The sequence below is a fragment of the Tarenaya hassleriana genome, unplaced genomic scaffold (assembly GCF_000463585.1).
Source record: "Tarenaya hassleriana unplaced genomic scaffold, ASM46358v1 Cleome20, whole genome shotgun sequence".
NCBI lineage: Eukaryota > Viridiplantae > Streptophyta > Magnoliopsida > Brassicales > Cleomaceae > Tarenaya > Tarenaya hassleriana.
In genome coordinates, this window is record NW_010965373.1 from 2,721,227 (window position 1) to 2,746,624 (window position 25,398).

General features: G+C 37.7%; 8 protein-coding genes across 12 annotated transcripts in view; 4 read left to right on the forward strand and 4 right to left on the reverse strand.

Annotated features, from left to right (window-relative positions):
• LOC104813985 (cytochrome P450 72C1-like) overlaps positions 1–325 on the forward strand; it is a 2,858-nt gene extending 2,533 nt beyond the window's left edge. Inside the window, exon 6 of one of the 2 annotated variants that reach the window (XM_010541829.1) lies at positions 6–325. In XM_010541829.1, coding sequence (XP_010540131.1) covers positions 6–102 — 97 coding nt within the window. In that variant the 3' untranslated portion in view covers positions 103–325. The other variant, XM_010541830.1, reaches the window with a different exon arrangement.
• A 3,100-nt stretch (positions 326–3,425) lies between these two features.
• On the forward strand, positions 3,426–7,091 carry LOC104813988 (cytochrome P450 72C1-like). The gene is made up of 5 exons (XM_010541835.1): positions 3,426–3,766; positions 4,902–5,119; positions 5,229–5,473; positions 6,017–6,401; positions 6,500–7,091. The coding sequence occupies exons 1-5, from the start codon at positions 3,493–3,495 to the stop codon at positions 6,932–6,934; spliced, it is 1,557 nt and encodes a 518-aa protein (XP_010540137.1). The 5' UTR covers positions 3,426–3,492; the 3' UTR covers positions 6,935–7,091.
• LOC104813987 (solanesyl diphosphate synthase 2, chloroplastic-like) lies at positions 7,062–10,309 on the reverse strand. Its single transcript, XM_010541832.2, has 6 exons — positions 9,715–10,309; positions 9,043–9,167; positions 8,767–8,894; positions 8,580–8,683; positions 7,952–8,079; positions 7,062–7,855 (listed from the first exon to the last, which is right to left on the reverse strand). The coding sequence occupies exons 1-6, from the start codon at positions 9,950–9,952 to the stop codon at positions 7,307–7,309; spliced, it is 1,272 nt and encodes a 423-aa protein (XP_010540134.1). The 5' UTR covers positions 9,953–10,309; the 3' UTR covers positions 7,062–7,306.
• Positions 10,310–10,528: 219 nt separating this feature from the next.
• LOC104813986 (major pollen allergen Ole e 10) lies at positions 10,529–11,849 on the reverse strand. Its single transcript, XM_010541831.2, has 4 exons — positions 11,770–11,849; positions 11,141–11,166; positions 10,799–11,033; positions 10,529–10,698 (listed from the first exon to the last, which is right to left on the reverse strand). Exons 1-4 carry the CDS (start codon positions 11,825–11,827, stop codon positions 10,673–10,675), a joined length of 345 nt encoding a protein of 114 aa, XP_010540133.1. The 5' UTR covers positions 11,828–11,849; the 3' UTR covers positions 10,529–10,672.
• Positions 11,850–13,357: 1,508 nt separating this feature from the next.
• On the reverse strand, positions 13,358–15,108 carry LOC104813989 (protein SRG1-like). Its single transcript, XM_010541836.2, has 5 exons — positions 14,757–15,108; positions 14,373–14,620; positions 14,161–14,284; positions 13,821–14,021; positions 13,358–13,716 (listed from the first exon to the last, which is right to left on the reverse strand). Exons 1-5 carry the CDS (start codon positions 15,102–15,104, stop codon positions 13,474–13,476), a joined length of 1,164 nt encoding a protein of 387 aa, XP_010540138.1. The 5' UTR covers positions 15,105–15,108; the 3' UTR covers positions 13,358–13,473.
• A 2,754-nt stretch (positions 15,109–17,862) lies between these two features.
• On the reverse strand, positions 17,863–20,216 carry LOC104813990 (protein SRG1-like). Its single transcript, XM_010541837.2, has 6 exons — positions 19,854–20,216; positions 19,563–19,745; positions 19,212–19,471; positions 18,826–19,076; positions 18,414–18,741; positions 17,863–18,262 (listed from the first exon to the last, which is right to left on the reverse strand). The coding sequence occupies exons 2-6, from the start codon at positions 19,624–19,626 to the stop codon at positions 18,020–18,022; spliced, it is 1,146 nt and encodes a 381-aa protein (XP_010540139.1). The 5' UTR covers positions 19,627–19,745; positions 19,854–20,216; the 3' UTR covers positions 17,863–18,019.
• A 221-nt stretch (positions 20,217–20,437) lies between these two features.
• On the forward strand, positions 20,438–22,755 carry LOC104813991 (NADH kinase). 2 transcript variants are annotated; one of them, XM_010541838.1, is made up of 6 exons: positions 20,438–20,456; positions 20,570–20,698; positions 21,305–21,550; positions 21,654–21,734; positions 21,903–22,054; positions 22,158–22,755. In XM_010541838.1, the coding sequence occupies exons 2-6, from the start codon at positions 20,606–20,608 to the stop codon at positions 22,546–22,548; spliced, it is 963 nt and encodes a 320-aa protein (XP_010540140.1). In that variant the 5' UTR covers positions 20,438–20,456; positions 20,570–20,605; the 3' UTR covers positions 22,549–22,755. The 2 variants fall into 2 exon arrangements, with proteins under 2 accessions (XP_010540140.1, XP_010540141.1); XM_010541839.2 differs by lacking the exon at positions 20,438–20,456 and having other exon boundaries at positions 20,491–20,698.
• Positions 22,756–24,112: 1,357 nt separating this feature from the next.
• Positions 24,113–25,398, forward strand: part of LOC104813993 (B-box zinc finger protein 22-like) — a 2,764-nt gene continuing 1,478 nt past the window's right edge. For all 3 annotated transcript variants that reach the window (XR_771843.2, XR_771844.2, XM_010541841.2), the window contains exons 1-2: positions 24,113–24,508; positions 25,060–25,392. Coding sequence is in view for 1 of the 3 variants with exons in the window: in XM_010541841.2 (XP_010540143.1) it covers positions 24,326–24,508; positions 25,060–25,392 (516 nt within the window). In the remaining 2 variants the exon portion in view is untranslated. The remainder of the gene's footprint in view (positions 24,509–25,059; positions 25,393–25,398) is intronic.

Consider the following 25,398-nt stretch of genomic DNA (forward strand, 5'->3'; position numbering starts at 1 on the left):
CGGTTCAGGCTCGAGCTCTCTCCCGCGTATATTCACGCTCCTTTCCCCGCCGCCACCACGTTTCCGCAGCATGGGGCTCATATCATCATCCATAAAATCTAAGTAAGGAGAAGAATGGTGAAGATATATGATATACACAGTCTCTTCTCAACCTTGTCTAGGGTTTCATATTTTGCGTACAGATATTGTCTCACGGTTCCATGGTGAATAGGCATCGATTCATTCAACAACAACAACAACAACAACATGGCCTTATTCCCAAGTTTATTTGGGATCGGCCGCATGAATCCTCCGTTTCCACTCATTTCGATCCTTTGTTAATTCTTTCGGAATCTGCAATACTTCCAAATCGTTTCTAATCACACGCTCCCAACTAAGTCTAGGTCTACCTCTTCCTATCTTTTTCATCTCTAGTTCTATACTCTCTATTTTTCTAACCGGCGCTACTAACGGCCTCCGTTGTACATGTCCAAACCATCTTAAACGTCCCTCTTGTACCTTCTCTTCGATGCCTATTACTCCTATTTTCTTTCTAATATTCTCATTTCTAATTTTATCTATCCTTGTGTGTCCGCACATCCATCTCAACATCCTCATCTCGGCCAAACTCATTTTTGACATATGTTGCCCTTTCGCCGCCCAACATTCGCTGCCATACAACAATGCGGGTCTTATGGCGGTACGGTAGAATTTTTCTTTCAACCGTAAAAGAACCTTACGGTCACAAAGAACTCCTGTGGCTTGTCTCCATTTCATCCATCCCGCTTTTATTCTATGGCTAACATCCTCATCGCAACCTCCATCCTTTTGAAGGATTGACCCAAGATATTTAAAATGCGGGTTTTGAGGGATTGATCCTCCTTGTAGGGTCACTCCCACATCACTAGGATGTTTGCCACTGAAGTCACAATGTATGTACTCAGTCTTCGTCCTACTAATCCTAAAACCCTTAGTCTCTAGCGTACTCCTCCATAACTCTAGCAGTCCATTCACTCCTTCTCTGGACTCGTCTATTAGCACGATGTCATCCGCAAACATCATGCACCACGGTACCTCTTTCTGTATATCTCTAGTCAGTTCATCCATGACTAACGCAAAGAGGTATGGACTTAGAGCGGACCCTTGGTGTAACACTATCGAGATGGGAAAATCTCGCGTGTCACCCCCTATTGTTCGGACACGAGTAGTCGCACCATCATACATGTCCTTCAATACTTGTATGTATCTTACCGATATCCCCCTACGCTCTAAGACCCACCATAAAACCTCTCTTGGTACTCGATCGTAAGCTTTTTCGAGATCGATAAATACCATGTGCAGATCTTTCTTCATATCTCGAAACTTCTCCATCAAATTTCAGATGAGAAAGATTGCTTCCATTGTAGATCTTCCGGGCATAAAACCAAATTAGTTTACAGAAATAGATGCGTCGCTACGTAAACGTCGCTCTACGATTCTTTCTCACAACTTCATCATATGACTCATGAGTTTTATGCCTCTATAGTTTGTGCAACTCTGTATATCTCCCTTATTTTTAAAAATAGGGACTAAAGTGTTTTGCCTCCATTCGTTTGGCATCTTCTTCGACACTATGATTTTATTAAACAACCTAGTAAGCCAAATTATTCCGTCTTCTCCTAAGCACTTCCATACTTCAATAGGTATATCATCTGTACCACATGCTTTACCTATTTTCATCTTTCTTAACGAGTCTCTCACCTCTACACATCCAATCCTTCGAGTATAACCGACATTCCTCTCCTTAGTGACGGTCTCTAGTTCTATGTGGTCCGTTTCCATGTTCTTGTTATATAGGTCATCAAAGTAACTTCTCCATCTCGCTTTGATGTCGTCGTCTTTAACTAGAGTTTTGCCTTCTCCATCCTTATAATGCATCGATTCATTATCTGAAAAAAAATCAAAAATAAAAAAGATTTCATTTTTGTCGGAGTAGGGTTAATTTAGTGGCTTCTCGTTTCGTCAAGAATCATGGTTTAGTTTACGAATCCAAGCAACATACGTATCCATGTTTCAGGATCGGAACAAATTGTCTCCTTGGTTCAATTGATTATATATATGTATACGTATGCGCGCGTGTGTATATAAATATGTATGTATATGCGTATACATGGTTTACTATTTTGTTGACCTGATGCTTTTCATTTATATAACACTTTCAATTAGTTAGTGGACACGTTATTGGTCAATTTTGATCGATGTACGGTCTGTGAAAAAATTGAAAATTGAGGTACTTGTATAATAATTTGGAATAAATACTATTTAGAATTCTAAAAATTTATATATCTAAACGACGATTTCAGAGTTTTGCATGTCAGATTTTTCCATAAAAATATAACATTAGTTTCGGAATTTGCCAAAATAATTAACTCATAAATCCTTGTAGAAAAATAGTGAAGGAACACACGAATAGGTAGATAATATTATAGTTCTAAATAAAATTCATTTTATAATTAACCCAAAAATTTAAAAAACCAAAATAATTGAGTATAGATATATTCTTTTAGAGATGTTTCATTGCAAAAAAAAAAATAGTTTTATTGCTATGATTTAATTTCACAAAGACAAAAATAAAAAAGGGTTTTAAAACGTGGTCTTTCACAAGTTAATTAGTTTCTTGTTACCAACTAAATTAAAAGCACTAATTAATTAATGAAAAAAAAACGAGATCGATATAAAAGAAATTAAAGAAAAACGAGAAAAAGGCGTCGATCAAACCTTCCACATTCATGAGTCCATTAGTTGAAGCTCACAACCATTATTTTGTAAAACCGTATGAAGATCATGATTATATATTTGGTTATATATATATATATATATGTATATATAATCGAGATAAATCTAATGTATATGATGTATCATAGAGGGAGGTTTAATTCTTTCCAAAATGTATAAATTTGATTGACATGATTAAAAAAAAGTTTACAAAACGCAGGGCTTTCTCAAGTTAATTAGACGAGATGTTAAAGAAGTTAAAGAAAAAACGAGAGAGGGGCATTGGTCAACCCTTAGACATTCATGTCCATTAATTCAAACTCTCAACCATATTCGGTTCGAGAATACCATAACCAAAGCAAATCAAAACAGTTTATAAACATATATAAATCTAAACCCATTTAAAAACGGTTTTCTAAAATCCAAATTTAACAAAATTGATTGATAATCGAATCAAACCAAACATTTCTTCAAAAAAATGAATATAATTTTAATAACCGAATCTGAATCAAAACTCGACATAAAAACCAAATGGGTATCTAATCTATCTTTTTACCAAACCGTATGCCGTATACAAACAAATATAGTATCAAAAGAACATGAGCGAAAACAACACATCTACACATGCCTAAATATATACATATATATATATATATATATATGCGTAAAAGTATTTATTTATTGAGCTAGCTCGTTAGAGCAGATTCAAGAGTCGAAGAGAGAGGAGAGGGAAAGGAGAAATCCGTGAAAGAAGAGGCGATGGGAACAAGCGTGTGGTGGGCATGTGTGGCATCGGTGTTATTGGTAGCGGTTTGGGCGTGGAGAGGCTTGAACTGGGTTTGGCTGAAGCCGAAGAGGTTGGAGAAACGTTTGAGGGGACAGGGCTTTTCCGGCAACTCTTACAGAGTTTTGGTCGGAGATCTTTGGCAGAGCAGCTTGATGGACCGAGAATCTCACTCCACTCCTCTCCATCTCGACGCGGATATCGCTTCTCGTTTGATGCCTTTCTTTCATCACACTGTCCAAAAATACGGTATTTCTTTTTCTTTATATATATATATATATACACACACGATCTCGTCAATGAGAAACCATGGTGATTTTTCTCTATCGCTCTCGTTTTAGTTCATAAAGGAAAGACAAATATTTTTTTTTCCTTTTTGATGTGGAAGAAATATATTTTTTAAGGTATAAGATACCGGAGACAAGTAAGCAGTATTCATCTCTAGGATGGTCATTTCGTATTTCGGTTCGAATTCAATTCATTTATATTTGGGTTCGGTTTAAGAACAATTATAACCATTCAATTTTTATATAAACTTCGGTTACAGTAGAATTATTTTCGGTTTGGTTCAGTTCAAATTCGCATTTTGTTGTAAAAAATTTATTTTTTCAACGAAATTGTCGTTTTTTGGTTATTTTTTAATCGGTTTGGTTTGATTCAGTTTTGGTTTTTTGGATTTAGATAAATATAACCGTTCAGTTTGTAGTTCGATTCGGTTCGATTACAGCTATATTTTATTCGGTTTAACCAAAATTACTACCCCTATTCATATTCTCTATTTATTTTAGAAAAAATCTAAAAAACAAATACTGAATTTTTCATTTTTGACAAAAATATTAAACTTTTGATTTTGTCAAATAAATATTAAATTTTTTAAATTGTAAAAAAAAACATTTAACCCTCTCACTATTATGAAAATAAATAAATTAACTAATATGGTATAAGGAGATGTAAAGACGTAAAGTTATTGTAATTGGTTTTTTGATAATTTATATAGTTAATATATTTTTTTAACCATTTAAAAATTTCAGTATTTTGTTGATAACCGTATAAAAGTTAGTGCATTTTTTGTATCATTTAAAAAATTTAATATTTTTTTTAAACTCATTTAAAAAGTTTAATATTTATATGATAAAAATAAAAACTTGATATTTTTTCAATCAAAATTGTAAAGTTCTGCCAATTGACAAATTTGTTAAAGATTCCAAACTCGTATTGAAAGACGTATCCGTTATAAATAGTAACGTATGAAGACGTCAAAAGGGTAAGGAATAAAATATTTTTTATTGTATTAGATTATATAGAATCCTATCGAATCATGAAAATACAAAACAAAAATAAAAATAAATATGTATTGTCTTTCTTTTGTTTGTGTTACGTTAAGGGAAGAAGTGCTTCACATGGTTTGGACCGTTCCCGAACGTGATCATAATGGACCCCGAAATTCTACGAGAGATATTCTCCCGACACGAACTGTGGCCGAAGCCAACGTTCATGTCTCACGCCGAGGTGCTCGTGAGCGGTCTCGTGCTTCTCGAAGGCCAGGAATGGTCCAAACACCGGAAGTTCCTCAATCCTACTTTCCGTACCGAAAGCTTGAAGGTGCACATCTCCATCTACCTCACTTAGCGTCTCTCTTCTGTCCGTAACAGATGTCGCGAGAATATTACAAATAATACGTATGATCGATCTAAGACAAATACTCCGACAGAATCTGTTTCGAGGTTTCTACTGGAGTTGCGTCGAGATGTTAGAAGAATGGGAGAGATTGGCGTCGGCCAACGGGTCGGTAGAGCTTGATTCTTGGTCGTACTGCCTCGAGCTGTCGAAAAACATGTTGGCTCGAGCTGTTTTTGGCGACACTTACAAAGATGGAGCCAAGATTTTCGAGATTCAACAGGAACATATCGATCTCGGTCTTCAAGTTCTTCGATCCATCTACATTCCTGGATACAGGTGACAGTTTCCAGCTTTACCGAGTCGATATCGGACTTGATCTTGTGGGGTAATTCGATGTACCTTCCGTAGATGTTCATAATATAATCCTGAAACTTGATTTACTTGCACGAAAACATAGCCTCGAATGTGACACCCGACCTCGGTCTTGAAACTCGGTCACGAGTACTCATGATGGTTGGTACCCGCAAGGCATGGAAAGGGTTCGAGTACCTGTGGGGTACTTGGCTGGTGAGTGAGGCAAGGTCGCGAAGGGACCGTGATGTGAGGTCCCTATGCTTCGAGAAATGAGGGCCTCGCCCTCGCGAGCTCGCAACCTCTCGGCTTCTCCCCCTTTCCCCGCTGGCTCGAGTACCAATGGGTCACGGTACTCATCCAATGAGCTTACACTCTGAACTCTTGACTCAAGTTTCTGCCGACAAAGAACCCGTTCTCGTACTAATCGACGATTGGATTCCCGAATTTCGGGTATCCGCGGGTTCGGATACCCGTGTTCAGCCCTAAAAATGGCTGCTGAGACAGTCTGATTCATTCATTCTGCAGATATTTACCGACCAAGTTCAACAAGAGGTTGAAAGACACTGGAAGGGAGGTAAAGTCAATGCTGAAGGCTATGATCAAGACGAAAGAGATGGCGATAGATGCAGCAGACAAGATCCACGACATGGACTTGCTGTCTTCGATGTTGGTTTCGAATTCTAAGTTGATCAAAGATCAAGGACCAGCCGCGGGATTGACGCTTGATGACATAGTCGGCAATGTCGAGCAGTTCTACGAGGCAGGTCAGAGTGCAACTTCTTCTTTGTTCGTCTGGACATTGGTTATGCTTTGCAGACATCAGGACTGGCAAGACAGAGCAAGGGACGAGGTTCTTCGGGTGTTCGGTAAGAATGAGCCGGATTTCGACGGTTTAAGCCACCTGAAAATCGTAAGTTCATAACCACGAAAACCTGATGAAAGAACAGGTATCTGACAACCTTTTCTTGGAACTAACCGGGTTTCGTGTTGTTTAATGATGCTGATCAGGTAACGATGATCCTTAACGAAGTTCTGAGGCTGTATCCACCGGCTTACTTTACATCCCGAATGACTAAACAAGAAATGAAACTGGAGAAGTTCACTCTACCCGAGGGAATCGTGGTCACAATACCGATGATTCTGGTTCATCACGATACCGATCTCTGGGGGAAAGACGCAAAAGAGTTCAAGCCCGAGAGGTTTGCGAATGGGGTAGCGGCTGCAACCAACGGAAAGCTCATCTTCTTTCCATTCGGGTCAGGCCCTCGTGTTTGTATCGGTCAGAACTTCTCCATGGTTGAAGCCAAGCTCTTCCTGGTCACTCTTCTTCGGCGGTTCAGGCTGGAGATCTCTCCTGCATATACTCACGCACCATTTCCAGTTATCACTACACTTCCTCAACACGGAGCTCATATAATCATCCGTAAACTCGAGGGAGTATAAGGGCGAAACGGTTAAAAAAAACGTCTTCGTTCATGCTTCTGAAAAGCTTGTAATGGAGTTTATCTTTCTCTATGATCTATCTCGTGTCCGTTCCATTCGGGACATGAAGGAATAAACAAGGTTGTAATCAATATAACCGAACCTGGTTTCACGTTCATGCAATGTTACAGACACATATTCTAAGTGTAACACTGAAACAGCAAGCTGCTTCAATGGCTGCAGAATTTCCTACAGTTTCACACCAGCAAAGAGATGCTACAATGGCTGCCTCAGACAGCAGGCACCTCGCCCTTTATGTTCTATACTATACTCGGGTTTAGCTTTCAAGTCGCTTTCTCGTCGTATCTTCTTCCTTTTTCTTTCAATCACAAACTAATCGATCCTTTCAAGATTATACATCACCATTTCCTCAAGAGCCAACCTGAAATCGCTCCGAGGGAGGCATTGAAGATTCTTTATCGCGAGCTCGGCTTTCTGCTTCGCTAATTCTCGTGCCCGCTCGATTCCACCGTGACTAATCACCAGTTCGATCGCTTCTTCAAGGGAACCGGGCTCACAATATTCGGATTCAATGATCTCTCTCAACCTCGCCTCGCTCTCGAGGGCGAAGATCACGGGGGCGGTTAAGTTTCCCTTGGCTAAGTCATTAGCTGCTGGCTTCCCGAGCTGTTCGGTGGACTGAGTGAAGTCCAAAATGTCGTCGACTATTTGGAAAGAAAGCCCGAGATTCTTCCCAAACCGATACATTTGTTCCGTCACGTCACTGTTTACCCCGCTGAAAATGGCGGCTCCTTTTGTGCTCGCGGCAACTAACGAGGCCGTCTTGTAGTAACTCTTGAGCAAGTAGTCATCAAGCTCGATGTCACAGTCGAACAAACTAGATGCCTGTTTTATCTCGCCGCTTGCAAAGTCTTTGATCACCTGATTAAGATCATAAGTTTCAAATCTCTATGTTTTTTCGGAAATTCAGTTCAGAAAGACGTCGGTCCATGCGAGTAAAAGAAGCAAACGAAGTACCTGGCTGATGAGCTTGATGACTTGGAGATTCTCGAGATTGGAAAGGTACCACGATGCTTGAGCAAACATGAAATCTCCAGCTAAAACCGCTACCCTCGTGCCATAAAGCTGGTGAACGGTATCTTTTCCTGCAATATGAGACAAGAAAAAGGCGTCAACAAATTACCGAGCCCGAGAGAAATCGAATCAGCAATCATGTTTCTGTTCAAATCGTCAAACTAAAGAACATATGAAACCAGGATGCAAGAGAAACCACACGGTAATGGCAGAGAACCGAGTTTGTCACAAAAATGCTACTGAGATCACCAGAAACCACACAAAGAAATCGGTAGTTTACCCTTTCGGGGGTTTGAATTTACCGTTTCAGATCAACAATCGGCGTATTTCTGTTTGAATCATCCGACTAAAGAACACCTTTTATCCAACAAAGAACATATGGAACCGGGATGGAAGAGACAAAGAACCGAAGTTTTCACAAAAATGGCAGTGAAACTGCCGGAAAACCACACAAAAAAAAAAATCGGCGATTTATTCTCTCGGGGAGTTGAATTTACCATTTCAGATCAAACCATTAACTAATGATGCAGATCAACGAGGGGCATTGTGAAAACGATCAATGGAAACTCACCTCTTCGCATATCACTTTCATCTAAGACATCATCGTGTATCAAGCTTGCGGTATGAATCATCTCGATGATCTCAGCCAAACGCCGATGCTCTGTAGTAAGTTCCCTGTACCCATACAACTACAAACTATCATCTTCCGCCGCGGGGGAGGAGAATGAACTAAAAAGTAGCAATTCGAAGGAAATTACCTTAGGCCTACTAACTCTGCAGTGGCCCGGGATACTAGGAATACCAGTCCCGGTCTCATCCTCTTACCACCGGCACCGAAAATCTGCTCAGCAGCCGAAATCAAGACCGGGTTTTCTGCCCCGACAATCTATAAAGATTTGACCATTCCATCAGAGTCACTCTCAAGTCTTTCCATAAACATAAAGTTCGAAACTTTTTGAGATATCGGGTGAAATGTAAAATGAAAGATGGGATTCTTTTGTTTGATTCTCTATGAAGAGTGTCGAGATACTAACCGACAGAAGATTATCGTTCAGTGTCTGAAGATCATCGGCTACTACCTCGAACAGATTTGCCAAAGAAATCTGTTGTCTTGGCTCTTTCCTCAAATCGAGAGTCACTGTTTTATCTTCCCCGATACCTGCAGTCATTAATTTCGCGACGGTTAAGAACCTGTCCCGGAATTCAGAGTTCCAAACAATTTGGAGCTCCACAGGTTTATAGCAAAAACATTGCCAAAAGCTAAACAGAAACATGAAAAGCCTGAGTTTCAGTGAAGAACCGAAACGAAAAATTCGCTGCCTCTGCAAGAAATTTCTCAGTGGCTCCACAAAAACTTAAACCCAATTGATAGAAAGTTCAGCGGAATGCATCCATCATATTCAAAGATTATCTGACATGAGGAGAAATTATAACCAAAGCTAGAGATCGGTAACTCTGAGACAGACAGAACATAAAAAAGGGCCAAAACTTGAAGTGCTTATGAGAGTTCCCATCCTCCGGATTATGGGATTCATGTCTTGATTTCAACCACAATCAATACATCCAATTCTAATGGAGAATATCCAATCAACCCTTCATTCAATACTCCATATCTAATCAGAGAACCCAATCCAACATGAAAAATGAATCGAAGAATCAGAAATCAGACAGGGAATGACCAACTATTGGAAATCCGAGAATCATACCGCCGGCAAGAGCAGTCTTTGGAGATTTTGTCGGAATCACTCTGCAACTCCCCATGCTCCGCTTAAAAAGAACCGAATTTGAACCGCAATAGCTTCTGCTGCCACTAACCCTATACACAGTCCTCGAATAATTCCCAAACAAGAACCGACGACCAGTCCGAGAAGTACAAGAACACCCACTTGACACCAGATCAAGAACACTCGTCCCAAAATCCATATTCCGACATGTTAGCACCATTCTCAGACAAATCCAGAAAACCCAGTACGACGGCAAAGAGCACGAAACGAAATGATTATGAAGCTCTGCCACTAGAATCCACAAAGAATCTGGATTTTTACAAGAGGAAGCGAGAAAGCAAGCATCTTTTTCTCGGATAGAAAACAATTGGGTGTAATGGAAATAAATCCAGGATTACCTAAAAACGAAAGATCTCTCAATTGGGTAGTATCGTGGATCAATTTTCTTTCCGGGTTTTTCTTTTTTTGGTTTATTTTCTTCTGGTGGAGGTGTGGAGGAGACAGAACCACATAGAACTCGTGTCTTGTAGGAAGAGATGAGCGTTCGTGTTTTTTGTTCAATACGAAAGAAGAGAGGGAAAACCCCTCGCATCTCCTCCATAAGAGCTTATCTGATCAGGCAGTTGAGATCTTGCCACGTGTTGAACACCCATTAGACTCACGATTCATTGTTAGAAAGACCCTTCGTTGGAGAATTAGCCGGCCGCACAATCTTGTCCACATAAAAGGATCACAACAACGAATATGATTTGATTCTTCCACATACTAAGGATAAGCTTCGCACGAAGATGGGATCGAACCGAACTATATAAACTTTAATGCATTCTCACTTCAAATCAAGATTACTCATTTGCAGAATCATCACACAAGAATACGAGCGGTCGAAACAACAGATTCGAGAAGAAGAACACGACTGACGACTGTAAATCTATCCTCTGGTTCATTCGTAGGTGCAGCTACCATAGCCTGCGAATATTCACCAAGGAAAGAAAAGAAAAAGCCCGTTAACGGACATACCTTTGGATGACCAGAGGACAAGATTAAACTGAAGAGAAAAGAAACTTACTGGGGTCGGTGAGGACGATGAGGCCTGAGTTATTGAAATAACAGTTCCACTGGTTCCTTCCTTTGGCATGGTAATAGAGATTCATGGCGACAGAGGCATGGCTCACGAGATTGTCTGGTGAGAAACATGGACAGCCTCTCGAAATAATCCGACAATCCACCTGCGAGCATGCGTAGTTTATGTTCTCCAGAAGCGCCGCTTGATCCGAAGAAGGCTTTGCCACACACCATGTTTTCTGAAACAGCAAATATATATATATATATATATATATACACATTGTGTAGAGTTTAGGTATGAATTTTGAAGAGATTGATCATTGAGGTTCCTTCGCAAGCGTTTTACCTGGGCATTCACCATGATGAAGTTGCCTTGTGGAAGAAGAAACGCCAGAAATTGGAGATGAACAACATCAGTGACCAGTGAGTCTTAAGGAACTCAACAAATCTTTACAAACACAAAATAAACAAAAACTTGTTCTGATGATCCATGCAAGAATCCGACACCACAATGTTTCTATTTATTTATTTTTTAAATTAGATTTTTAAAACTCTAAAAAAGATTTAAGCAGAAAAGAACTTTGCAATGCATATATATATATAGTGATAAACGACATAACATATAACATATTTTTAAAGTACAGGACGGGACGATTTCCCCCTGTATTCGATCTTGAAAATGAGAAACAAAGCTGTTCTAAATTCAAATACATAAAGATTCAATACATTAAAATATATATATATATATATATCAGCTGATACATAAGAAAATGTAAAAAAATTTAAAAAAAATCAAATGGGCGATAACATTGTGAATAATTAGAATAATTTGTTTTCTATTTGAAAATAAGAGATAATGGCTTAATATTTCTGAGTAATAACATTTTTAAAATAAAAAAAAAAACAATTACAAGAACTTATTGAAATACCCTACCAAGAAGAAGAAGAATGGCGATGAAAGATATATTAACGTACCTGAAACAAGGTACAGGAAGAAGAAGATGAAGCAAAGGGAGATCTGTGACTTAGCCATTTTGCTTTCGTGTGTGTGAAACTCTCTCTGCGTCCAAGTATAAAAAGGAAGGTTCTAATGCCTTTTTTTTCAAGAAAAATAAATTTTTTTTTTAAAAAATTTCTTTATTATTTCTTTGATTTCGGTGAATTTTTTTTTTGTGTGTGGCTTTTTAAGGTAAAAGGAACTCAACAACTTGCGTGCAGGCAAAAGTGAAACCTTAAAGTGTTAACATTTCATTGTTTTGATTCGCTTATATATAATAAAAGTAGAAAAAAAAACCATATACAATTATATGAGAAAAATTAAAGAACCTCTACTCAAGTGGGGAAAATATAAAAAAAAAATTAATGAAATATAAACAAATTGGGGTTATTTGCTAATAAAAAATATACCATTTTCGGTCATTAAAGCATAATATCTAAAATTGTCATATTGCACAAATACGAAAAGAGACGATGAGGCTGTAAATGTGGGAAGTTTCCATACTCCTTTTACGCAGGAATCTTTCTAAATAAATATTTTTCACCTTATTTTTCATAAAACAAATGTAATTTTAAAGTTGAACCTTTTTTTTTTGGTCTACATGGATTTGTTTTGATAGTTTCGAGGTTTGAACTCTCGTCTTTAAAATAAAAATTTCTAAATCTAAAAGCTAATTTCATTAAAAAAAAATGTATATATTTGGATAGTGGTAAACATTTCTGTTTTTCCGAAAAAAAATTCGTTTATTTAAATTTTAATTTATAAAAATAATATTATTTTCTTAGTATTTGAATTAAATTTAAAAATTACATAAAATCGATTTTTAAATTGGAGTCAATTTATGTGTTATTCTGTTTTTTTTTTTTTATCTTTTTAAGGTATAATTACGCTAATATGACTCACGCAAAAAAAATAGTTTAATGAAATATTAAAGTTTTTTAATAATACAGTCTAAAGTAAAAGTATTTAATAATTGTTTTGTTTTCAATTCCTCCATGCAATTATCAAAGAAGCGAATCTCGAAATTGCTATTTCCAAAGCAAAACTTTAATTACCATATGAGAAAAGGCTATGCATCTTGGATCTTTTAATCAGATCGGCGAATTAATTTACATTTTTTTTAAAAAAAATAATTTTGGAATGGTTCAAGAAATCAATCTTTTAAGAAATATGACAACCGCGCTCACATGCGCACGTGGATGTAATAAAGGAGAAAATATATTATATTACCGAACTAAAATTAATTAACCATGAATATTTCGATTCTATAATATGTCATCGAATAAAAATAATTTATATATATTAAATCAAATTTAGAGTTCAATTATCAAATATAAAAATAATAATGAAATAAATAGATATTGAAATGAAAAATATGAAAATCAATTCCAAATAAAAATCGAATTGATTATAAATATGGATAAAGAGTTAGTTGAATAATTTAAAATTAATAAAAATTATCAATTGATAGAATCTTACCATGAGGCATACGTATAATATATATATATATGCTTCATTCTCTATATTCTCATAACATCGAAGTTTCGTTTTGCTGAATACTTAGTATTAATCGATAGTATCGTGCCTTGGGACATACGAATACATACATACATGCATGCATACATACATACATACATACATACATACATACATACATACATATATAAAATATTATTCGTTGTCTATATTCTCATAACATCAAGATAGGATTTGCCGTTGAGCTCCCTTGAAAACAAGCCCTTGAAGTAATCTTCTGTAGTCACGGATCTGAAAACTGCGGTCTCATGCCTATCCACGAGGCTTTTGGCCGGACCGATCTCTGTATCCATTCCCGGGCTGTGAAATGTCGCTACCGATAACCTCTCTTTCGCGTGGTTTACCATCGCCCTGTGCTCTACGCTCCGATACGTCCCGTTCGTTATAATCTGACATGGCATTCACATTCTTGGCCTCAACTTTATGTAACAACATAGATACATATATATATATATATATATATATATGAATATGTATTGGTGAGTCTATCTACCTCTAAGATGTCACCAATATTGACAATGAAAGCATTTGGGAGAGGTTTGACAGGAACCCACTTGCCATCTTTCTTGATCTGGAGACCTTCCACTTCATTCACCTGTAGAAGTACTGTGAGGCCTACGGCATCCGAGTGAGGGGTTATACCCGTAACCTGATCGGGTTTTGGACACGGCGGGGAGGAATTCATTCTCATACCCTGCTATTTATATATTCGCCATTTCACAGATTTTGTTAGAGATCATGTTAAAGATTATATATATATATATATATGAAAATCTCACAAGTATAAATACTAAACCAGGAAAACACAATGCATTATTCTGCAATCTTGTCACCTGCATCAAATCATCGAACAAATCTTCCATTTCGTCGGGTTTGATCTTCAGGGCATGAGCCATTTTCGCTAATAAAAGCTTAGCTATGTCCTTCACTCCGCTCGAATACGTTTCTAAGGTATCCCTATGTGTGAGATTCAATACAAGAATATATACGTATATTAGTAAGAGTATAGTACATATTTGGCGCTAGAAATGAAAAAAAAAATTACCTGAAGGGAAGAGGTAACTTGCGGAACAAGTGAGGTTTTCGAGATCGAGGAGGTTGAATGGTGACGAAGAACATGTCGGACCAATCGAGTTTCTGATCTTCCGAAACGACAAAAGCTTGCCCGAACCCTTCGATCTCGCTCGGTTTCTGCCAAAACTTTCTCTTCTCTTCCATGGGAAGGTCGAAGAAATCTTGAATCTCATCCTTTACTTTGTCCAAGAAACACGAGTCTATTCCGTGGTTTACAAGCTATACGGTAGTCAAATCCAATCGAGAAAAGATTCAGATGAGTCAGCGATCGATATAGATAGATAGATATAGATCGATAGATATGTCTGAAACAAGACATTCTGCTTCATCGTTGAGTTCGAATACGAGGTATTACCTGGAAAAATCCCCATTCTCTGCAAGCGAAATCGAGCTTCTGGATCTCAGAATCCATTGCGGATTCAGAGCACAGACGGTTCATGTCGATGATCGGAATCTCGGGTCTCGGGCCGAACCCATCGACGATCTCATCAGCTTTGTCTGGATCAGACCACCGAACATACCTTGGAGGAACATCAGCGTTGTTCTCGTGGTCTTTCACCAGTTCTTGAACAGAAGGTACAATCAGAGAGCTCCATTGCCTTTTTCCTTCGACCTCCATGGCTACTATTTGAAAAAGCTCGAAGCTTGATTCCTGAGATCGCTCACAGAAATCATTTGTAAGCAGACGGATATCCATAAACATTCTTTTATACTTTATATATGCAATAAGAAAGTCATCAACACACAATTCTCATGTCTTTGCTTCTAATTTCACCGAACTTACCTTTTATTTTTATTTTTTTGGTAACTATTTTATTTTATTTTTTCCCTCTCCATAATAATCTATTATGGAAAATAAGTAAATAAATCGAATGTATAAACCCCAATCAGTGCAATGTGCCGGTGGCGTTAGGTATTGACTTTTCTTGTCGATGAAACAAAAGAAAAGACAGAATCGGATTGAGGTTTTGGGTTTTAGTTGGATTGTCTTTTGTTTTGGATTTTTTTTGCTTTAAAAAATAATAAATATTCAGTTTTAATATCAAATTTTGATTATTTTTACATTCCGTTTCAATTCGATTTTTGTTATAAAAAAACTATAAATTTTCTGAATGTGATAATTCCATTTTTTTTTACTATAATCTCTAGAATCGACCGTTAAGCTACATTTAATTAAATATAATCCCACGAAAATAATGTTTCCTTTGATGAATAATACACATCCACCATTTTTCCATATGAAAGCCGTGTTTGCGGTCTCCACCTACCAACTGAAAAATACACAACAAAATCAATATCTCAATTAAATAGCCATATAATTTAAATATGAAAATACAAACCGTCGGAAACATATCGAAACTTGTAGAATCGTAAATATTTCGTTTTTTTTTAAAGTGTTATTCCTTTTCTAACGGACGAATAAAATTATCGAAATATATTTTTGAGGTCAAATAAAGCCACAGAAATTTCGTTTTATATTCCCGAAATGCCACATAAGAAATTCAGTTTTAGAAATAACCCTACACTCAACTCAATTCTCAACGAAAATTATATATTTTTTTCTCATATTTTTTTTTATAAATATTTTCGTATTAATATTGGTCTTATTAATAGGCAATAGAATGTTTATTTTCACGAGATTTGATGGAGTGTTCAAGAAATTTTACGTCAAACCATTCTTGACTTCCGTTACATAAAATCTCAATTTATATATATAAAAGATTAACCAAAATATTTTTTAATACACAGAAATCATTACCCTAAAATATTGGATATAACTGACTATATAACCTAGGATGAATGTAATAAATTATATATATATATATATATATATACATATTTATTTGGTTTATTATAGATTTTTCTTTTATTACAGATGCATTTGGTTTCTATTCATAATTAGAATTTAGTTCTTACTAAAAAATCGTTTAGAAAGAAATTTTTATTTTCATTCAATTATTGGATTATTTTGGTATTTAAATCGAATTCTATTAATCTGAATTAATAAAAACATATCCAATAGAGTTCTAACTCCAATTTGGTTCGAAAACTAATCTAGTGCTACCAATATATATATCTCGGATACGTGGGCCTTATATTTGATGCAAAATAAATAATTTTATGTCTAATATTATCTACAAAAATGGTGACAAATTTTGTTGAAGAGTGTGACAGAAAATAATTTTCTACAAGAAAAATCCGTACCCAACCCCACCCTCTCCATTTTTTTAATAATATCATTTTTTTTATAAAAGTGCGACTAAATAAGATACAATTTGTATGTTATCAAATGAGAATGTTCACACTATATATACATATATTATGAATTTGAGATTATTATTATTTGAAAATTGTTATTTTCTCTCATTCTATGTCACACGCCCTTATCTCTTATTTTCTCTCTACATTATAAAAATAATTGTAACTAAAAATTTACATATTCCACAGATGCCATATGCCACCGACTAAAATGGCTGACTATGATATTTCTAAAAATTGGAAAAATCAATTTAAAAGCGGTCCTAACAGAAAAAAATATATTAGTAACTCTTCTCGACCCCCACCAAGTCCCGACAAAATGGCTAAACATATGGTGCGATATTTTCCAAATTAACTCCATAAGACATAATGCCATTGTTGGATCTAAAATCCATAGTAAAACTCCACGAGTTTATAGTTTTGAGCAAAAATGCTATTAGATTTTTATTTTGGAAAAGTTATATAACAAACGTTATAAATTTTCATTAAAAATCCAAAAACATTTATTAATTTCCCGTCTAGGGTTACTCCAAGATCTGTATCTTCTTTGCTATACGGCCTCATGTGGTAGAAGACAACGGAACACTCTTCTCTTAGCTGATTCTAGGGTTTCTTTCTGGGTGCATCTTACTTGCCTCCCAAACAACCTCTTCTATTCAAGCAACGCTTTGCGTGTTAACGTTGAATACTTCCTTCCCTAGATTCTTAGACTGTTTGTTCACTTCAGTTGAATACATCTCTAACAAATGAGTAAAACAGCGCTCCACAATGAACATTTGATGCCATGAAACAAAACAAAACAAATCGTAGATTGAACGAGAGAGGTTTCTTGGGGGGCAAGTAAGGTGCTGTCGGATAGTTTGGTTTCTAACACTTTTCCCTTGGAAAAAATGACAGTGAAGAAAAGGGAAGCAGAAAAGGCCTTGACTAACGTCAAAAGGCATTACTAATCATGCCATTTAAAAAGGAGAGGAAACTTTACTCGCACGCAAGATGTTGCTTGGGGAACAAGTAAGGTGCTATAGGAGATCCAAGAGAAACGATAATTGGACACGACTCTGTGAAAGTCGTTTTCTTCTAGAATATGAAATGAGTGAATCTTGAAATGAGTGTCATTTTCTAATGGGACATTAAGTGAATACTATTTCACCTAAATTCAGGCAGATAAGATCTTGAGAACAAGAGGCAACACACTCGCATGATTTTGTCGTAAATATGAAATGATTCTACGCTTGGGAGTATCACATCATATGACCATATTCTTAGATTCTCCGCAATATCTTTCACACAAGGCAGAGAGACTGAGATTAGGGTTTTAAAAGCTTAATGAAAGCATAATTGTTTGCAAGGGCCCTTTCTTTACATTCTCATAAGCTCAAGCTGAGATTTTCCCTTGAGCTCCCTGGATAGGAAGCAATTGTAGTAATCTTCAGTGCTCATCCTCCGGAAGAATGCCTTGTTCTGCCTCTCCACAAGGCTCCTCGCTGGGCCGATTTCCGTACCAAAGCCTGGACTATGAAACACCGCGACAGAAAGCCTCTCTTTCTCATCGTTCACCATCGCTTGGTGCTCCACAGATTGGTACGCACCATTGGTTATGACCTACCAAAAACAGTCATATGCCTTGCTGGTTACCCTTTCGTGTTTGTGCATCATAGTTTGAATTCTCAGAAGAAGGGAAACGGTTTCTTAGGGTTACTGACAGTAATTTAATGAAACTGCATTACAGTATGTCGAGATTTAGGTGAATTACCTCTGTAATGTCCCCGACGTTGACTATGAAAGCATTTGGGAGAGGTTTAACAGAAACCCACTTCTCATCTTTCTTGATCTGGAGACCTTCCACCTCATTCACCTGTAGAAGTATTGTGAGGCCTATGGAATCCGAATGAGGGGTTAGACCGGTGACCTGATCGGGCTGTGGACACGGTGGGTAGTAATTCATCCTCATTGACTGCCACAAGCCGTCGTTGAACAAGTCTTCCATTTCTTCGGGCTTGATCTTCAGGGCTCTAGCCATTTTCGCTACTAGAAACTTAGCTATTTCCTTCACTTCAGTAGAGAACGTATCTAAGGTATCCCTATGTTAAAAAAAGTAGCTCAAGACTCAGGCTTCAATGGAGCGCTCAAGACTGATACACGAATTCGATGCCAGAAAATTTCACCTGAAGGGAAGAGGCAGCTCGGAGAACAAGTGAGCTTTACGTAATCCAACAGGATGCATTGTGAGATAGAACAGGTCGCCCCAATCAAGTTTCTGCTCTTCGGAAACAACAAAAGCTTGTCCGAATCCTTCGATGTCACCACTGTTTGGTTGCCACAGCTTCTTCTTCTCTGCCATGGGAAGGCTGAAAAGGGCTTGAATCCCCGCCTTCACTTTGTCCAAGAGACATGAGTCTACTCCATGGTTTACGAGCTGCAAGGCAGAGTAAACCCAGCACGAAAACCCGAAACCAGACTTATGTTATTATTTTCTTGTGTTCGAATAAGACATTTTCATATGAGTGAAGAGTAATACAAGATAAGAACATAAAGAAACAGAGAGGCTAGCCTGGAAAAAACCCCATTCTCTGCAAGCGAAATCGAGCTTCTCCAGTTCAGAGTCCATGATGGTGTCAGAGCGCAAGCGCTCGACGTCTACAACTGGAATTTTGAGCTTCGGGCCAAACTCATCCTCGATCTCAGCTTTGTCCAGATCAGACCGTACGTACCTCGGAGGAACAGTGGTGAATTTCTTCTCCTTGACCATTTCTTGAACAGAAGGCACAGGCAGAGAGCTCCAGCGTCTTGCTACGTTGGCCTCCATGACTTCTGCCGATTGAAACCAATGAAACTGTCTATAGCTTGAATCTTGAAGAAAAACAAAAGATGGGCTGTACGAGAAAAGAGTTTGGATAAGCACCCCACGACTCTGCAATGGTGAATATATGTTGGCCACAAGAAGCGTGAACGCAGAAAGCGATCATCTCAATTGTCTTTTTCTTCCTTCTCAAGAATGCAATCTGAGGTGATCATATCATCCGTTTTTTTTTTTTTTTTTTTGGTGGTGGGGGGAACTGCCGTCCAAAGCGTATTTGATGATCTTCTTCATAATCAAACAAAAAGCTAAATGTAAGGATGTTGTGGGCTAAAATGATTTCCCGACAAGTTACTATCAAGTTTCTACAATTAGGACCACGAATCAGAAACCAACCGAGTGATGCACGACAAAACAGGAGAACAACTCCTTGGCCACGGATTAGGCCCGACGAAGATCTTCGAGCGTCGAGTCCTGGCCTTCCAGGCTCCGAGCCAACTCAACCCACTCGTCGGATCTCTTCTTTCTCTCTGCAGGTAACTCGTTCGACGAATCTTCGCAACGAGTAAGGAAAACATATGGACACCGATACGAGATCGGGACGTAGATGTAGACTTGGCATGACCTGGATAGGGATTTGAGCGACAGGATATGAGACGAAGGAATCGCGAAGTGGATTTAGGGTTTCGAAGCGGTTTCAAATTTCAATGGCCTCGTACCATCGGAGAGGGTACAAGAAAAGAAATTGCGGACGCCGTTTTCGCCGGCGATGATATCGGTCAAAGCGACGAAAGACGAGAGCGTGCACGTGCCACGTGCTCACGTGCATTTCAATTCTAAAGAAATTCCGAAAAAAGTCCCCATATAATGATCTTATTATCTAGTTGACCCCTCACATTATTTTTCACCCAAATTGATCCTTGTTATCCCTTTTTTCCCACTATAACTTGTTTCAGTGACCGAAAGCCCACAATTTTCAAAGAAAAAAATAATTTACAGGTGATTTAAAGGCAATAAATAAATTATAATGCATATCTATATATAACTTTTTAGTTCATTTAATTAGCATTTATACGAATTAAAAGCTGTTATTCCGGTGGGCTGTGTGGAAGGGAAAGTGGAGAGACGGAGACGGAGAGAGAGAGATTATGGCGATCAGGAAGCTTCTGCTTCTATTGAAACCGTTGGATCCATATCCGTTTCTTCCACCCGAAGGTGTCTCGCGCATCAAGAACCCTCAGGTATTACGACTTGATACTGTCATCTCGACTTTTGGATATTCGATTTCGTATAGAAGGTGTTCGATCAAATGCCGCAAAGGGTGGTATCGTAAACCTAACTCTCTTTCGTGTGAAAGAACACATTTGGGTTGTCTGATTCTATCAGTTTGTATCTCAGTGTGAAGATTCGTCTTTCTTTCGTTTTTCGTATTAGAATTCCTCTTTTCGGAAATTTTCTAGTTGTGTGAGTATTGAGATTCTCTAAATGGGAAGGGAAATGGAATCAGTCGACCTCGTAGTCTCCAACAAGCTGATATACTTCTGTACATTCTTGAAAATTAGATAATCTGTGCAAAAATTGGGTGGATTGTTAAGCCTGAAATTGTAAAAATTGGAAATTTCTATGGTTTAGAGGAGGGTCGATTCAGGCTTTTGGTTGATGAATCGAGCGGGAAAAATGAGTAACCCTTGATGCTTTTTCATTGTCGGGATTCTCCTTTTCATGGTTCTGTGTTGTTTCTTGATGAAGGTTGAATATTTGGATATTACCCCTTTTCACTCTTTCTATGAATTGGTGATGTCTGCTTTCGTTTTGCTTAACTCGGTTTTCTTTTGCCCAAGTAACAGGTTCTTCGGTATCTTGAAAGTAGGCATGCAGTACACAAGGATGCTGTGAAATTTTGTCAGGAGATTTTACGTAAGAAGCCGGTTGAATGGAGACCTATATCACGTAATGATTTACTGCATCCCATTCATGATGTCGATATGGTCATTACTGTCGGCGGCGATGGCACCCTTTTGCAGGCCAGTCATTTCATCGATGACTCGATCCCTGTTCTAGGAGTGAATTCTGACCCGACACAAGCGGAAGAGGTTAAAATTGTCTTCTTCCCTTTTCTCAGCCGATACATTTCCTGATATCGAGTTACTATTTCAAAGATTGCGGGAATGAGTTAGTGTTTGGTGGTAACTGCAGGTGGAAGCAATGAGCGATCAGTTTGATGCTAGTAGGAGCACTGGGCATCTCTGTGCTGCAACGGTTGAAAACTTTGAACAGGTAAGTTTGGAAGGGAACCAATCATGTTCGCAAACCAATTAAGTTACATTACTCCGTAATCCGGTCTCATTGTTATTTCAGATTAAGATTTCCATGGCTATGTATTTTGGCTCGATTTCCTTTTGTGTTCTAAGTAACTGACATGGCCAAGCTGCCCATTGTTCACAGATTCTTGATGACATTTTGTTTGGTAGAACAATTCCTTCGGAAGTATCCAGAATAGCGGTGAAGTTAAACTCGAAACCGCTCCCAACACATGCACTCAACGACATTTTGATTGCACACCCATGTCCTGCCACTGTTTCAAGATTCTCATTCAAGTAAGAGTTCCTGGTCTTGGATTTACATCTGTAGGATAGTTATGTTTCCTTGTATCCCTTTTTAATTTTGAGTCTAACACTATGTATCAATGTTGATCTGTAGGATTAAGGGCAAAGACAATAACGAGTCATGGTCCAAAACAGTGAACTGCCGGTCCAGCGGTCTAAGAATCTGCACGGGTGCTGGCTCCACGGCGGCAATGCTTTCGGCTGGTGGGTTCGTAATGCCCGTTTCGTCTCGTGACCTGCAGTACATGGTGAGAGAACCCATCTCGCCCGGTTCGTCATCGGCCAGTCTGATGCACGGATTCATCGAACCGGATCAATCCATGGACGTGGACTGGTACTCCGACCACGGCTCGGTCTACATCGACGGTTGCCATATCCGTTACACTATGCAGCTCGGAGATACAGTCGAAATATCTTCTGATGCACCTTTCTTGAATGTGTTCTTGCCACCTCATGCATTGTCCGGGAACAGATCAAGGTATTAGATTGCATCTATCTCCCTTCATATTTCTCCACTTGTAGATATCTCTATAGATAGTAAAGTTTCTCTATGTCATTGAATAAAGATGCGAGTAATTGTTTTGTGTTGGTAATGTGAGCATTTATATGATGGACCATCCAGAACGTGGGCGAATTCGATCCTTTAATCAATTGATATGTAAAAATCCCGAACCATCCAGAAGCTTTATTCCTTTTGTTGTCTAAAAGGGACCTATTAATGATTGTAGAATGCTCGCTTGTCTGAAAAACATTGTATTTTTTCCCTTAAAATATAATCTTTTCTTTTTCTTTTTCTTTTTTCTTGGAAGGGTCGAAAATATAATTTTATGTCGGCTTAGACATTAACAAATTGTGAATTACAATAATAGTTATTATAATTTGGTAAATGATGTTAGAATTGTCTAAATCTCGTTTAATATGCACAAATGTTAGTTTGAATAATCCAATTTGGATGGTTTAACGGGTGAAATATGATATAAATTATTTGTTATGTTTCGAATTTGAGTTTAAAATTGGAAAACAATGTCTATATTTTAATCACATGGTTTTTATTGATCGCATGATTAGTTTGGACCTCGACATATACATTTATTATCCAAAAAATTGATGTTTCGCTTGAGTGATATGGAATTATATTACAATCATACGGAATTTCTTTTTTATACATATGAAAATATCTAAAGGAGCCCTTGAATAATATGAAAACATGTGTGAAATCAAATCGAGGGGTCAAAAGTACAAAGAGGCAACTATGGAGATATAATGATATATATATATATATATATATATGTCCATATTGTATCTTAAGTAATATTACTAAAACTCAATTGGTTGCACCATTAAAGGAATATTATGAAAATAAATCTAACATCCGTGATCTATTCCATTAAATCTGAATTTTTAATTTTACCTTCTGTTTTACACCGTTAAATAATATATATCTTAGAAAGATGAAAAAAATGACTATAAAAAATAGTAATTTTTTTTCTGTTAGATATTAAAAAAATCAACATTTTAAATACACACAGTTACATTATTATATAATATAAAATAAATGAAAGGGGGTTTTCAAATTTTTTCAAACTATATATCTATTTTATTCAGATTTTTTTAGAACATACCAAAATAAATAATAATAATAATAATAATATTTAAAAAAAATAAAATTCAACCTGAAATCTGGGGATCTTTCACTTCATCTCCTGCAACTTGAGGCGGTCTGGTCTCCTCCATTAAGGCTCTGCTCGTGGAACACAACGTGTCTCCCCTCTGTTCACAGCCTCACAAAATAATATCCCCAATTTTAATTTCACTTCTATCCAAAAAGGAAAAAAAATTATATTACATCAAAATTCTACCAAATCGGTTTTCAATCGTAATTAAAATAAATGTTTTTAATTTTATTTATTTTTTAGGTTTATTTATTTTTGTTTACAAAAACGTATCGATTTAATTTTTAAAATTGTATAAATTATTTTTAAATACAACTTTATATTATTTCATTCAATTACAATCACTTACCAGACAAACGTGGCTCCAGATTCAGTCCCCATTTTTCTTACCAGAAAATCAAAACCCCGTATTAAAAAATTTGTTTTTAAAAGGCACTCGAGGAAAAATCTCCAACCGAAACCGAGGAGGCGAAAAATCCAAGACAGGAAAACTTCTGGATAAATTCCGAAATCATCTTCCCCTGGCCGAATCTTTCATAGATTCAAGACCAAACATTTTGCTCCTTTGATGGATTAGAGAGAGATTGATATGAAGATTCAGTGCAACGTGTGCGAGGCGGCGGAGGCGGCGGTGCTCTGCTGCGCCGACGAGGCGGCTCTCTGCCGGAGCTGCGATGAGAAGGTTCACGCCGCCAATAAACTCGCCGGAAAACACCAGAGGGTCCCACTCTCCGGCTACTCCTCCTCCATGCCCAAATGCGATATTTGCCAGGTACCCCTTTTCTCCTTCTCCCCCCTTGCCGATTTTCTTCTTTTTTTGAATGTACCATTGTTCTTGACCCGTGGTTCTCCTCTGTTCCCGTGTGTTTTTGGTTGTAATCAGTGTGGAAAGTTTGAATTTTTTTATTTGCTGGTGTGAGAAAAAATCTTTTTTTTCCTTCTCAGGTTCTTTGCTTGATTGGGAATTTACCCTCCTCAGGCTTTAGATTGTTATTATGTAGACATAAATCAGTGTTAAGTAAGATAGATTAACATTATCAAAGTCTCTGACTTTGACGCCATTTCCGGGGAGTTTGATCGCCTTCCCATCACAGATGGCCTATAAATCCGATCTTTTTTCACGGGTTCTTACCAGATACGATGGTGGTGTCTTAACTTCATTGCCCTTTGAAGAGCTCTTTTCTTCTGATACTTTGGTTGCCGTTGCTTGGGACAGGTTCTTTGTCTTGTTTTTGGCAGAAGCAGTGCTGTTGTGTTGGTTGTGTGTGTGTACATGCTTTGGCTGCGTGCTTAATTTCCTTCTCCTCCATTGAAATGTAACAGGAAGCTTCTGGATTCTTCTTCTGTCTTCAAGACCGAGCATTGCTATGTCGGAAATGTGACGTTGCAATACATACGGCTAACACCCACGTTTCCTCCCACCAGCGGTTTCTTCTCACTGGAATCAGAGTCGAGCTTGAATCTTCAGACTCTGTTCCTTCTTCGTCTTCCGCGGCAAAGTCGCAATCTAACGGCAAAACTACCGGAACAAAGTCCTCGCCCGCCGTCTATGGAGCTGCCGAGCCGCAAAAGATGTCACTGGTCTATGATCATCCCCAAGGAGCTGCTGATTCTGTTGATGACTTCATTCTGACCAAGGCTCCTTTCCCTAGTAGCGGTTCA